This window comes from Antechinus flavipes, chromosome 6, assembly GCF_016432865.1.
Source record: "Antechinus flavipes isolate AdamAnt ecotype Samford, QLD, Australia chromosome 6, AdamAnt_v2, whole genome shotgun sequence".
NCBI classification, from domain to species: Eukaryota; Metazoa; Chordata; class Mammalia; order Dasyuromorphia; family Dasyuridae; genus Antechinus; species Antechinus flavipes.
Genome location: NC_067403.1, coordinates 208,105,151 through 208,120,569, shown reverse-complemented (window position 1 = coordinate 208,120,569; position 15,419 = coordinate 208,105,151). Strand labels below are relative to the sequence as shown.

General features: G+C 36.9%; 1 protein-coding gene across 2 annotated transcripts in view; it reads right to left on the bottom strand.

Annotated features, from left to right (window-relative positions):
- Positions 1–495: 495 nt before the first annotated feature.
- COPB1 (COPI coat complex subunit beta 1) overlaps positions 496–15,419 on the bottom strand; it is a 38,060-nt gene continuing 23,136 nt past the window's right edge. For both annotated transcript variants that reach the window (XM_051963960.1, XM_051963961.1), the window contains exons 13-22: positions 14,374–14,534; positions 11,271–11,391; positions 10,458–10,685; positions 10,137–10,316; positions 7,106–7,250; positions 5,690–5,809; positions 4,884–5,029; positions 3,928–4,017; positions 3,309–3,464; positions 496–881 (exon numbers count right to left, since the gene is read on the bottom strand). In XM_051963960.1, the coding sequence (XP_051819920.1) occupies positions 822–881; positions 3,309–3,464; positions 3,928–4,017; positions 4,884–5,029; positions 5,690–5,809; positions 7,106–7,250; positions 10,137–10,316; positions 10,458–10,685; positions 11,271–11,391; positions 14,374–14,534 (1,407 nt within the window). In that variant the 3' untranslated portion in view covers positions 496–821. The remainder of the gene's footprint in view (positions 882–3,308; positions 3,465–3,927; positions 4,018–4,883; positions 5,030–5,689; positions 5,810–7,105; positions 7,251–10,136; positions 10,317–10,457; positions 10,686–11,270; positions 11,392–14,373; positions 14,535–15,419) is intronic.

The window sequence follows — 15,419 nt, the reverse complement described above, 5'->3', positions numbered from 1 at the left end:
TTCATACTGAAGCTTAATCTTTTAAAAATTAATTTGAAACTGATTCTCCAGTGCTAAATTCCATCAAATTACAAAAACATAAGAATCAGTACAGTAGTTTCAGTAATGTCAGTGTTCGGATGTTAAATGAACACCACTAAGTAGGTAAATCAAGGTATCTTTCTTTATTATACTTCCCTTTGACATTCTCTTCAAGATTTATATCTATTCATAAGTAAAACATGTTACATAAACTATTTGCTATTTTTTCCTGCTGAGCTGACCTGTATCTAAAAATTTCTGATGATTTACAGCAAGTAGGCAAGGGCACACTGAGAAGCTAGATCTCTTCCCTGCTGTTAAGTGGCTCTGGGAGCTGGAGGTCTTCCTGCAGGACCTAGATGCCCACCTGGGGTTAACCTCAAAACTTCTTTCCAATTCTAAAATCAAAGAACAGTTTCAACACTTGAACTCAAACTCAAGCTTATTCCCCATTCAAGAAGATACACAGATAAGTAGCAAATCAAATTATGCATTTATTTATAAAATGACAAATGTCCTAAGAATAGACAGATTCATTGTACTGTGAAACATTCTTAGTACATGTGAAAGATGTTATATGCTTTAAAGACAGTACACAGAATGGCTAAGACCGAAAGAGAAAAATAAATTGTAATTTTAAACTCAGTCTTGATTTAGGGTAAAAGTTATAAATTATCTGCTGAAATGCTTCAGCACAAACTCAGATTCTACATTACACAGAGCATGAAGGAATACAAGTTGCCTGGAGTCCAACGAGACACATACCTAAATCTGAAAATCTGAAAAGGCCTTTTCTGACTTTATACACTAGTTTTCTTCTGGGACAGATTGATCTTATCTCCGAGGCTAAGGGCCATTCCCTGTAAAGAAGAAAGAGAATGTTGGTATTTCTGACACTACATAAAAGCAGTGAGCCATTTGCATAGTGCCCCAATTCACAAACAGACATAAACATACCCAGAAATAGCTGCCACCTAACTCCATCCCAATTCTCAGAGTTCTCATGTTGCATTTACAGAAGGCATAGTTTTTTGCACAGTACATGTAAAAAGAGAGAGCCAGATTTTATGCTGGTTAGACCACACTTGGGAGTATTATGTCTGACTCTGGACCTGTTTTAGAAAGTCACTGACAAAATGGAGCATATCCAGAAAAGGAAGACCCAGATGATGAGGAATGATGAAAGTAACTGGACATGTTTTAGTTTTGAAGAGAGAAAACTTAGAACATATAACTATCTTCAAATATCTAAAAGGCTGTCATCTGAAAAAGAGATCACATTTATTCTGTGTACCTCCAAAGGGAAAGGGAGATTGGGAAAATAGGACTAAATCGCAATTCATGTAAAAGTGAGCAAAGATATGGAGAAGAGGCACTTTGTGGAGTGCAATTTCAAAATACAACAATCAAAAAAAATCTTACTTAATCTTTGATTGTACATCTGGCAGGATAAGATACCAGACTCTGAAGTCCTTTCTTGAACTTTGCCAATCATTCCAACTCTGTTGCAGAGAGCACAATTCCATTGGATTGACCACACTGTTCGAATGCCAAATGTATGCTTGCCAAAAAATTATCATATGTAGTACTCACACAGGGCAAGCACTCACAAGGTAGTCAGAAAATGTGATATAAGGACACTCTTAAGGTCTCTCTTAAGAACTTTAGAACTGATTTTATGATAAAGAGATACTGGCGCAGGACTGCCCAATATGGTGTACCCTCATCAGAGAAGATGCTGTGCTCCGTGAGCAAAGCAGAAAAAATAAATAGGAAATACACAAAATTAGAGAAGCCACCTTGAATGTTCATACAGACTTTTGTGTTCGCCCTCTGGCAAAGCGTTGTGAGCTGAGATTGGTCTGATCAGCCATACTCATACACACTGCAACTCAACTCTAATGTAGTGATGTCATTACACCAACCAACCATTAGCATAAACTCCAGAAAAGCGAGCCAATGGCTGACTGTTCTCTGGTCTGGAGTCAGGAAGAGCTGAGTTCACATTTGACCCCACACACTAGCTGTGTGATCCTCTGCTTGCCATAATCCAGTGGAGAAGGAGATGGCCAAACTGCTCCAGCGTTTTTGCCAAGAAAACCCATTGACAACCCTGGCATGTTATAGTCCCTGGAGTCACAAAGAGCAGAAATGACTGAACAGCTCTGCCACAGTGAGACCAAATTTAGATCATGCCCTAGCATGAAAGTCACACTTTAGGAAGGCCACAAATAGACTGATCAGCCTCCAGAAGCCATCTTGATCCTGATGGAAAAGAAAACCACGCCATACAAAGATCAGAGCAACAAAGGGGAATGCAGCATGGAATAGAGGAGACTTGGGAGAAGAGGGAAATAGCCATCTCTAAATATTTGAAAGATTAATTTTATTTATTTTTTTTCCTAAGGCAATTGGAGGTAAGTGATTTGCCCAGGGTCACACAGCTAGAAAGTGTTTGTTAAGTGTCTGAGACCAAATTTGAACTCGGGTCCTCCTGACATCAGAGCTAGTACTCTATCCACTGCGTCACCTAGCTGCCCCAAAAGATTAATATTAAATAAATTTTAGTTTCATTCTACTCATTCCCAAAGGACACAAATAAGAATTTTGGCTATTAGTTGCTGAGAGGCCAACTATCAGAGATATTCAAAAGAGAACTGGACTATCTTAGAAAATAATGAATTTCTCATAACTAGAGGTCTTTATGCAAAGGCTGGATTGATCTTTTGTCAAGGATGTTGTTGAAAGGATTTAGCTCTGAGGCCCATGATCCTTAAGTGGAAATTAAGGGAAGTGAGGAGAATTCAGCTCAATAAAAGAAGCTTCCTTATAACAAGAGCTCTCCAAAACTGTAATGGGATAGCATGTGAACTAGCAAGCACCTTGTCACCAGACTTGTTCAAGATGTGCCTGGGAGGGATAGAAAAAATTCCTGCAACAGGATTGGATGCTGGATTAGATAATCTCTTAAGGTCCTTTAGAAATTTTCTGATTCTCTGCTTTGTGATGAATCTTGGACTCTAGCAATCTTAATGGGAAAGGGATCTATTTCAGTTAAGTTAGGTAAAAAGCAGAAAGGCTTCACATATAATGTCCAGAACAGGTGGTTCCCAAAGGCGTACAAGGTAAATGAATTAACCACTTCACTTTTTAAGAGAATGTGCCAACTCTATCACACAGTTATGCAGAAAAAAATTAAAAAGGACTTTTTAGAGACAACTTCCTTTCCCACATTCAAAGAGCAGAAGGTACAAAGTCAGTACAAAGAAAGGACAATCATTCATTACCTGACTCTTTGCACGAATTCGTATGTGGCCAGTTACTGGGGCTTCTGGTCCAAGATGAATTGGCTTTTCAATACTGACATTTGCAAGTGCATCTTCTCCAAATATGGAACGGGCATACAGGTTGGCAGCCATAAAACCACAGTATCCAGAAAGAGCCTGAAAGAAAATATCAAGAACTTTAATGTTTTCCTTATGGTCTCAGCATGCAAAGTTGGGTATATCTATACAAAGCCTTTATTAGCAGGGCCTGGAGTCCTAAGAATTAGATGCCTATAGTTCTACAGCAACCAGAAGCCAAAGAAATCTATATGCAATGAAAATCACTATTTATCAGCAGATACATTCTGATTATATTACAGTTACTGAAAATGGGTAGAATGGGAGAGAAATAAGGAGTTACTAGTATTTCCTGACAAGAGCAAAAATGAATTCTTACAGGTACTCCATTAGATAAAAATTAAGAAAAAATGGGGAAGAAATGATTAAGTGGAGAGGGGAGGGAAGGAAAGGGGAAACCTGGCCATTCAGTAGTTTAGATTTAAGTAATTCTTTACTATAGCAGACTCTCACCAGAAGGCCACCTCAGATTGTCTCACAGCAAATTCAGATAGAGTATTACCTTTTCTGGAGTGAGGCACTTCATATTGGTTGACTTTAGAATATGATGTAAATATTCATTTAAATCAATTATATTTGTGTTAACTGTCACCTGCAAAAAAAAAAAAAAAAAAAAAAAAAAAAAAAAAAAAAGATCTCATCAATGAGAACATTGCACCAGGAGTTAGGGAAACTATACTATTGTTAGGTCTATACTAACTGGCTGCATGACCTTTGGGTTTCAGTTTCTTCTATTAAAAAAAAAAAAAAAAAAAGGAAATCAGTCTAAAATAACCTCTAAAGTCTCAAGTCTAAAATACTACAATCTTAAAAAGAAAAAAAAAATCTCACAACAATTACTCTTGGTGTTGCAAAACCCATTATAATTGCTAAAAGGTAAACAATAGCATTATTTTGATTTTATTTTATATCAAGGGAAAAAAAAAACACCTTTGCTTTCAGAGGAGCAACTGGATTCTTCACATTTCTTTCAATTAAATTCTAGAATGAAACTTTTTGATAGAAAATGACTTTAACAAAATCAATTATATTTCTTGCTGAACATCTACAACAACTGCCAAATATGGAAGTAATGACTAAATAATGTCTTTAGAAGCAATTGTTTCATCCAGCCCCTTGTGGTAACTAGATTTAATCATCTTTCATATCCTATCTGGGACATAGCCTATGACATTAGTAGTTAGACTAACTACGCAGCTATTAATCTCATTTATGAGAACAGCAAGTGTTTTTTTTTTGTTTGTTTGTTTTTTAGGAAAACAAACCACATGAATGTCTTCTTGATAAGACCAATCAGGTTTCTAGGTAGATTAATTAATTTCTAGATAGTACAAATGGGCTGATGAAGTTGGAATTTCTCTTTCTGTATCTTCACCACAAAATTCCTGATTACTATATTTACCAAAAAGTTGGGAGGAAAATAAGACCAAGAAGCCCACCACTTTCCCAAGTACTAACTTTGTTTTCCCATTCAAATTCTGCCCACATCTGGCGGAACTCAGCATCCGTACAAGAAGCAGGTTGAATATAGTCCATGATGTCAATGTGAATGTCACTGAGGACCACACAGTTTCTGTCACTTGCTGCTCCAGATACATCATATACTGCAGATACAATTTTAAAAACACATAAAATTCTCACACAACTGTGAGATTGGCAGATTAATTCATATGAGTGAAAAACATGACTTCAACATTTACAAAAGCAAAACATACTTTAAAATCTCATTTTTAAGAAGGTTTCTTTCATTCAACATTAACCTTATTTTTACAATTCAAGAAGTAGATTAACCAACTAGCATTATGCCTAATACTGTGAAATATCCTTTCACTGCTGTCCTCTGATGCCTAATTGTAGGTATTGTGGATATAATCCTGAGTTCTGAAAGACTATAAGACTATATTATGAGAATACAAGTGGTAACATATCCAACCCAAGCTGGAAAGGAGTTGACTATGCGCCTGGCAATAGACTGCAGATCTGTCACCTAAGGACCAAGTTAACTAAGGGCAGAAAGGCTTATCCCTGGAGTGCTAGTGCCTAGGGAATGATGGGACTATCAATTCCTGAATTAAATATTTGAAATACTGATGTACTGTGCTAAACTTTTTGGGAGGAACATAAAAGTAGTATAAGACAAAGTCTATAACTTCAAAGAATCTTTAATCTCATAACACCACCCACTTATTAGAGAAAAGCTTTTTAGACTCCTTTTTTCATGATGTATACCCCCAATCTGCTGTTGTAAATGTATGGCATCTTACCTATATTGCCAAAAATAATTCCATTTTCTGTTGAAGCTACTTTAACATTAGCCTTAATATTTGCAAAATCATGAGGTGCAAGAGTCAAAGGAGAAGGTTTTTCCACAAGTTTAAGATCCCCTGAAGGAGAAAAAAAACAATCAGTTTGTATATGATAGTCTTAAACATCAAAACATAAACTGTTTAAGTTTTTAAGCTATTATAATACCAGAAAGGGGGAAACATTTAGAGCTATGCCACTTTAAAATTTTTCCTTTATCTTTCATGCAGTCTGTGCATTTTTATTTGTTTTAAAATAACTTGGGAACTTCAGAATAATTTTATAGCGATTCTTCATCTGAATATACCAGAGATCGATATGATGGGGGCTGAATAATTCATTTCAATGCATGTACTCAAACTTCTGATAAAGATGACTTCATGATAAGGAAGTATGCATTCTGAATTAAAGGAGAAATCTGACCACACAAGGCAATGACAAATTTGCCTAGACTTAGAAACTTCTACAAAAGTCGTCATAGGAATCTCAAGCTACATCAAAGGAAAGAGGGAGAACTCCTATAGTTGACTCTCTCCCCCTCCATTTTCTTCTGCCTTAAATGATCATTCCAGATTCCTATGACCCTTGGGAGTATTCCACATCTTTGCTTTTTAAAGCAAAGTATAAAAGAGAATAGGGACACAATCTACTTCAAACATCTGCAAAAAACTAAGGGCAGAGGAAAAATGGATCAAGAGGAGGAACAAAACAATCCTGCAAAGGTAATGAGCCTTACAGATGAGAGCCCCTGCTTGATTATGCCTAAGTTACAAAGTCTATGGGTAAACAGGCATCTCGTTCTGTATTGAGCAAATTAACAGTTTTAAAAGAGTAAAGTAACAAAAATAATCTTCTATTTCAACTGTTCCCTTCGTTGACATCTGGAAAAATCTACACTTATCAGAACTATCAGGTTTAATGAATTGCTCAACTTCAAATGCCCCAAACAGAAAAGACTCAGTGTGAAAACAGAGGCCCAAGGAAACCTGAGTTGCAAAGCTCTGATTGTTAAGTGTAGCATTTAATCCATCATCCCAAATGTTACCCAAAAAAGCTTCAGATCATGTTATCCTAAAGCTTTATTTGCTTGTTCACTTGAATAATGTCACTTTAATTAGCAAAATATGATGAATATATTTAGAAATTGTTACACTGTAAGCTACTGATAAATATCTTGCAAAGGAATTCAGACCCAGGAAAATGTCATTTTGATACTTTAAAAAAGTCCCCAAGGCTAGGAGTTTGAAAAGTATAGCTATCTGAAATCTAATCATTTGAACCATCATTTCTTCAACTCAGTCACTGGGTATTGGTGGCTAAGTTTTGGCTTCATAGATAGAACCATGGTAACTTTCTTGAAGATGATATGTCCTCACCTAATGTGGCTAGTTCTAATGTGCAGTTCTGCAAAGTATCACTGGTCTGGTTTACAACAAGTACATCCAGAACGATATCATACTGGTTGACATGAACATAAGCTTCTGCATAGACTGGATCTGAGAAACCTGTTAGCTGAGTAACCTGCCAAACAGAAATAGAGAGATTACTGAATGACTGGATTTCTAAGATATCAATTTTACATCAAGTTTATCTGTATGCCAAATGATTATACCTTGTAGACATCTGACACAATGCTGTTTGGATCTCATAAGCATTCTATTCTGTGATAGTTGCAATGTCCCAGATAAAATTTTCTAGAATACTTACATGGGAAATTAATCCAAAAAGACCTGGAGAATTAAGAGTTATTCAGCAGTTACAAAAGAATTTCAAATTAGCATATAACTTGAATGTTCTAAAGTTCTAATATGATTTCCAGATTTCCATCCCTTTTTAGCTTCTCAGAAGGAAGATATGGCATATATCTAACAAACAATACTAGAGGAACAACTTTTAACATACTCTTTCTCTTCATGATCACTTCTCACTTTCTGTGGCCAAAAAAAAAAAAAAAATAATAAGTTAGTACAAAGGAGACAGACTGGAAAACAAGAAATTTGCTTTTCAGTCTACAATCTGCCATATTTGTATGATTGTTGGAAAATAACTTTCCCTTTAGGCCCCAGAATTTCTTTGTAAAATTAGAAGCTTGAAATAGGCGATATTTGAAGTTTGGTCAAGTTCTAATATTCTGTCTTTGTAATTTCAAATATAGATTTTTCTGGACATATTGAGACAGTGGGCATGAACAGACTGAATTGAAGAGTGAGATATTTTTCTGTAATAGCACCAATGGTTGCAGTAGCTTCCTCATTATGGTTATGAAAGTTAAAAAAAAGATGTTAACTTATTTTGTTAGATATCGTATTTTGTGTGTGTGTGTGGGGGAGGGGGCTTGGAAGGTCTTAGTAAAAACTCACTTCTCCCAGAACCGTACCAAGAAAGAGCTAATAGGGAACCAGACTAATGATCAAGAGACCAAAGAGTAACACTAATTAGCTCTTCCATACAGTTCAGAAACGTACCAGATGGCCAGCAGTCTGCATATTCTTAGGGAGGGAGTGGGTCAGGGAAAGAAGACTGTGCAAACTCTGGTAAATAGGGCTGACTCTCTCAGAGCCAGTCTCTGCAGGTTACTACACTGGGATATTCAGAGCCACAGGAGACAAGAGGAAGTGTAGTGCTGAAAGCCTTGCAACCCAAATGCAGCATTTCCTTTAGAGGCACAGCAGAAGACAAGGCTAGCTTGCTAGGTAAATTTACTAGGGCCTTTTAGAGAGCCTGAGACCAATATAGTCTCCAATCTTTGACTCTGACTATGATCTGTCAAATCCAAAGCAGGGGCTCTCAATTGGCAATAGAGACAGTGATCGGACCAAGGCTAAGAGCTACCATGCCACCAGGAGACAAGAGAACAGATCCAGGCAGAGGGGATCTTGTCCCAGCTGCTCCATCCAAAACAGTGGCAGCCCAGAGGCAAAGTCCACAAAAGAAACTTTTCAAAAATTATTTTGTTCCATATCAAGAAAAAATGAATCAAGAGACAAAAAACAGAATTGGAGCTCTTGAAACAAATTGGATGGAGAGTAAATAGCTCAATCACAATCTGAACTACCTGAAAAGTAGAATGGAGCAAAAAGAACTCAATGATTCCATGAAACAACAAGACCTATTAGAATCAAGTTAAAAGAATAACACATCTTATCAGATTATCAAAAAAATTACATACCTATATTATAGGACTTGATGCAATCAAGACAGTGTAACTCTCAAACAGGAACATTTGAAGAAACAAAGCATTTATAGGGAACCCTCTCTGATTTGATTATTATACAGGATAAAAGAAACCACCATTAGAAATCATATGGGTTCTTGTTTTATACCTTCCTTGATACTGATGATCAATGATCATTGAACAGTTGTGACTAGGGTTCAGTCTGTCAAAGGATCTTGTTTCTAACATGTAACTTTTTTCCTGATAATTTAATCATTTTACTAATAATGCTAGTATTTTTAAAAGCTTTTTATTTTCAAAACATTTGCATGGATAATTTTTCAACATTGACCCTTGCATAGCCTTGTGTTTCAAATTTTCTCCTCCTTCCCTTACATCACATCCCCTAGTTGGCAAGCAATATATTCTAACATATATCTATTGAGAAATATATGATATTAAAATGTTCAGTGGGAAATATTTGGGAGAAAAATGCTATAAGTTCTATTTGCTCTTCTATTAAGCTTGGTAATTCTGAGCTGCAGTGGGTTATATTGATGGGATTGCATTTAGTTGGTGAGTCCTCAGGCATGAAGTGAAGACACAAGGTTGATTGCCTAAAAAGAAATGGTTTGGCCCAGTTTGTAAATGAAGCAAGTCAACATTTCCTTCCAGCCTGAATGAGATAAGGTCATCTTAAGTGAAGGGAAAAAAAAAGAAGCGTCATTATTAAAGATGTGATTTGTTGTGGAATATTGTAAAATCAAGAGAGGAAGGAAGGAAACAAGGCTTCTATACGCCAAGCATTGCTCCAAGCATTTCTTAAATATTATTTGGCTTGTTTTCTGTCTATATTTTCATCAAAATTAGGCTCTGTAACTATATAAACCATTTTAAAATAAATATTTTATAGAAACGAGAAAGTAAAAAAAAAAAAAAGAATAACACATCAGAATAGAATAGAAGTACCTTAGCTTAAACAAATGAACTAGAAAACAGGTCAAAGAAAATATGAATCAATCACTGAACTCCCTGAAAATCAAAAACAAATAAAAGTTCATAGGTTTGTTTGCTTTTTGCACTAAAAACCTATGAAATTATCTTTCTGCCAACTCAGGGCAGTGTAACAAAGTAATTGACACCAAAAGTCAGCTAGGTTCTCTTTAAACTATGGACTTCTAAATATTTTTACTGTAATTACAGAAGAAACCTTTCAAAAATATTCCATAAGAGAAAGATCCTCATCCTTTCACCTTGTTAAGTTTTGATGCCAGTGGGTCGGCTGCTTCCTTCCTCTGTGTATTCCCCATCGCTGCCAGCAGGCTCAGCTGAAACTGGTCCTCCTTACAGTTGATTTCATTTTTGGCAGTGAGTTGCATGAAGGAGATCGGGTCATCAGGCTGAACGGTCACGTTCCTTTTTTCAGACTCTTTCTAGATTGAGTAAGCAACACAGAGAGCTCTCAGGACAATGAGGTCTGCCCTCTGTGTGACTCACCACCCAGTCGAAGCACCCAGGACGGAGCACACAGGCCGAAGCACCCAGGCTGGCACGCACAGTGGGAGGTGCCCTACCTTTTGCGAGAGCTTTTCTTCCTCCAGTTTAGCAGATAGCATGTGGGAAAGGGACTGCCTGCACTCTTTATTAAAAATGTCATTCATTAAAGGTGAGCACTCGGACAAGACCTTGAGGCACAGGGAGATGCGGTCTACATCATCATCTGTGATTGGCTTCTTGGGAAGAGAGGATTTGCCCAAATGAAGAATAGTGGCCATGAGCAGCATAGCTTCAGCGATAAAAGACTACAGGGAAAAAATTTTGATTTAATGGTTACTTCCAACAAAGAATTTCTCATCTTTAACAAACATTCCTTACCAGGAAATAAAATCAAACTTCTTTACTCTCTGCCTCTTTTCTTTCCAATTCAATTGCCAAAAACTCGAAATGGTAACTCAATTGCCTAAAAGATAATGCTCAAATCTTTAGCCTAGCACTCAAAGCTCTGACCCAAGCATCATGTCTACCCCTTCTCCAATTACTTCCCTCTAAATATGCCAATTAAACTGGACCATTTGCCATTCCCCAAAGAGATCCCACTTTTTCCTTTCAGGTGAAACAGCATTTTACTTGTGTCATTTTTGATAGTACAACTTCTATGGGGCCTTTAAGACTCATCTTAAATGTCCCCTCCATCAAGCAGGCTTCTCCGGTTCCCTGACCTAAAAGCGACCCATTTCTCTTCTGAGTGCCCACAAACTTCTGTCTGCACCTTTCTGCCTCCTGCCTGTTGCTTGTTTCCTCTCCTAGACTGAGTTGCCTGAGGATGGATCTGAAGACTGAAAATGAGCCAACCTTTGCTCAATGACCATTGGGGGGGATGGACTTACATTTTGCTTCTTTTTCTCTTGAACCAAGGCCACGTAACGCAAGGCAATCTTGGTCAGAGTTGTGGCAAGGGAGGCTGCAACGAAGAAGTCCCCATCGAGAAGGAATGCCCGAAGTGGAGGCCTGTGGGGAAAGAAGCAAGGGGTAATCTTCATGCTGGTAAAAAACCTGCCAATCAGCACACTTAAAGAGTCCATTTGACTCTTTTTTCCTGTGCCTCCTCTTTGAGACAGAAAGAGAAAGAAGCTAGAGCACAAACCACTAGTGTTTCCATTGGGTTCTGCCACATCTTGAAGCATGAACTCCTGGAATCTCTGCTTTCTTTCGTCTTTTAGTAAGCATTTAGTTCACCCTTCCCCCTCAAATAGGGGAGTAGGGGCAAAGAGAAGATTCTTGGAATAAATAGTTAACATCAAGCCAAACCAATTCCCATGCTAGCCAGAAACAGAGAGAAGTACCATTCTGCACCTTGAACCCTTTACCTGTCCTCCAAGATGTGGACAGCAGGCTTCACCACCAACCCTATGGAATTGTGGTTGGCCACTACCGGGGTCACAGTTCTTAAGTCTTCCAAGACCTTGCTTATCCCTATAAGGTTGTTACTAGATCAACTGTTCTCTGCTTTGCTTACTTCACTCTGGGTCAGTGCACACAAGCCTTTCCTTTGAGACCATTCCTGTCATCATTTCTTATGGCACAAAAGCACCTTTGTGCAGGCAGCCCTAGGCTCATGGACATCTTTGAGTTTTTAATTCTCTACCACCACAAAAAACGACTCTAGATATTTTTGTACATATGTGTCTTTTCCTCTTTTCATTGCTCTTTGGAAGTACAGGCCTATGAGTACTACAGCTTAGTTAAAGGAAGGATATGTAGTCTGTCTTTAGTGCCTTTGGGGACCTAGGTCCACATTGGCTCCCCGAAAGGCCGGATCATTTGTAGTTCTACCAGCGGTGCTTTCCTCCACGTGTCTTTTGTCTCACAGCCCCTCCAACAACTTTCACTTCATGATTTGTCATCTGTGCCAATATGTCCATATGAGTTGGAACCTCAGAGTTAACATTAATGAGAATTTTTCTTACTATTCATGACTTCAAGCATTTTTTCATATATGTCAAGTGCTCCTTAAAAATTGCCTATTCCTTATTATTGTTCTGTAAGAAATGATCAGCAGGATAAATACAGAGAGCTTGGAGAGACTTACATGACCTGATGCTAAGTGAAATGAGCAGAACCAGGAGATCATTATATACCTCAACAACGATACTGTATGAGGATGTATTCTGATGGAAATGGATTTCTTTGACAAAGAGAAGATCTAACTCAGTTTCAATTGATCAATGATGGACAGAAGCAGCTACACCCAAAGAAAGAACACTGGGAAATGAATGTAAACTGTTTGCATTTTTGTTTTTCTTCCCAGGTTATTTCTACCTTCTGAATCCAATCCTCCCTGTGCAACAAGAGAACTGTTCGGTTCTGCACACATATATTGTATCTATACTGTGACGTATTTAATATGTATAGGACTGCTTGCCATCTGGGGGAGGGGGTGGAGGGAGGGAGGGGAAAAATCGAAACAGAAGTGAGTGCAAGGGAAAATGCTGTAAAAAATTACCTTGGCATGGGTTCTGTCAATAAAAAGTTATTAAAAGAAAAAAAATATCATTTCTGTGCCATATATTTCAGGAAAAAAACATTTTGTTAAATTGTAGTTAATTTACATTTTACTTTGAAAGCTTTAAAATGTTTTACATATAAACTATTTTTACTTTTCAGAACTTAATCTACTTAATTCTTTGAGCCATTCTGAGGAAGCCTGTAAAACTTATTTTGATTTTACAGATGAGAAAACTAAGGCTCAAACCATTCCCCAATTGATAAATAGTCAAAGGAATAGGCAATTAAAAATTTTTTTTAAAAAATAACTTTTTATTGACAGAACTCATGCCAGGGTAATTTTTTACAACATTATCCCTTGCACTCACTTCTGTTCTGATTTTTCCCCTCCCTCCCTCCACCCTCTCCCCCAGATGGCAAGCAGTCCTATACATGTTAAATAGGTTACAGTATATCCTAGATACAATATATGTGTGCAGAACCGAACAGTTCTCTTGATGCACAGGAAGAATTGGATTCAGAAGGTATAAATAACCCAGGAAGAAAAACAAAAATGCAAACAGTTTATATTTAAGAAATGATATTTTCTATAATTAACCTTTTCAGCCAAATGGACAAGGAATTAAAAAAAAATTCAGATTAGAAAAACAAAAAAAGCACCAAAGAAGAAATCCAAGACACACTAAATCCCAACTGTCATCCATGTTGCACAAAGGGGACTAGAGATCTTAAAGAGTAGGTTTTCAAAGAGTTCAAGGAAAGAATAGAAAGGTTTCAATGTTCTATTATTTTACAAGGGAATTAAGCAGAAGGAAGATGGGATGCTCTCAAGAATAAAATTGTAAAGATGTGAAATAGAGTAACTCCCATGAGAATGAAAATCAAGAACTATGCAAAATGACTAATGTAGCTGAATAGGGACCAACTCATATTTGGAAGAGATGTATTCAAGATGGTTGTGGAATCTATTAACTGAGAATGAATACCAAAAAGGATCAGAGTACTGTAAGAAAGGCATCAGGACTGTTAAATCCCAGAACGGACTGAAGTTGGTAATGAATGCTAAGGACAACAGAAAAGGGTCTTTTTTAAAGCTAAATTGGGAGCAAGAGAACAAACAAAGGGAGAATGGGATAATGCCAGGTGATGGCAAAACAGACTGAATTACTCAATTCTTACTTTGTTCTCTTCACCAAAGAGTTTATGTTTAAATTAAGGATGGGGAAAAAAAATTGTGTGATGGTTAAACAAAATCTAACTATCCTGAATGAACTCATGTCACAAGGGTCTTCAAGCTGACAGCAAATCATTGTCAGTGATCTCCAAGAGATACTGAAATGGGGGACAAATGCTACAGAACTCCTATATCTGTCTTAGTTTACATCCTCTGCACAATGGGTTTTTATGAAATCAATCGAGACAAAATCTATAAAGAATCTGCAATCAAGAAGCCCTACATGTTTGTAAGTTGAAATTATTGGTTACCTGTCTTCCTCCTTTTTGGCTGGTCTGGAACTGCTGAGAGCACTCTGAGTGGCATAAGTACCCATTTCAGTTACCAGTTTCTGAACCGGCCCCACACTGATTTCTTCTTCAGGCTTTAATTCACCAGCTTCTTTCTTTATTTCTGATTCCACGATTGGGATCTAAGAATCAATCAGAAGCATGATTCTAGCAACAATTTCAACCAGAGAGATAATGAAGATGGCATTATGCTTCTCATTTTTGATGTTTTTAAACTTAATTACTTCAGGAGATACTCTAAGTTGTGCTGTAAGATAGGACTACAATTTTTAAAGAGAAAATTTCTAAATGGAAGGAAAAGTTTATTTGGCATTAACTGTATTCATGCTAATATACTCCCAATTCCAATTATTTCTATGTCTCTCCAGTTCTCAATTCTGCTGCTGCTTCTTTCTTCCCTTGAAATACTAATCATAAGTATTAAGCAGTCATTCTTTCCAGGTATCAATATTACTTTTATTATCTGAAATTTCCTATGTACTACATATAACAGGTTATGTTTATATTATGCTTGATGATTTTAAATGCTTTCACAGAAAGTAACTGATTGAATCTTAATAACTTTTTGAGGTGGGTGGTTAAGTATTATTCTCATTTTACTGATGAGAAAATAAGGGATTTGTCTAATGTCACATAATTCATGAGCAGTGGTGGCAAAATTCGTAAACTCAGATTTTTGGAGGCAGAAGATGCCTTGAAGGTCTTTATGTCCAATTCTTTTTTACAGATAAGGAAACTTATAACCAGAGAAATTAATCACTTGATCAAGGTCACATAATAAGATGTGATCAGCTCCAGTCCCAGGTCTTTCTTTTTTTCTAAATCAAGTAATCTTTTTTAACCCAAAATGAATATTAAATATTAATTTTCTATTTTTATAGAATCCAAGAAATTAAAACTTGGGAAGGAACCATGAAACACTTTTAGTTCAATTCTCTTGTCCTACAAATGTGGAAGCTGAAGTCCCCAAAGATTAAGGGAATTGCCCAAAGTCAGTAAGGCAATGA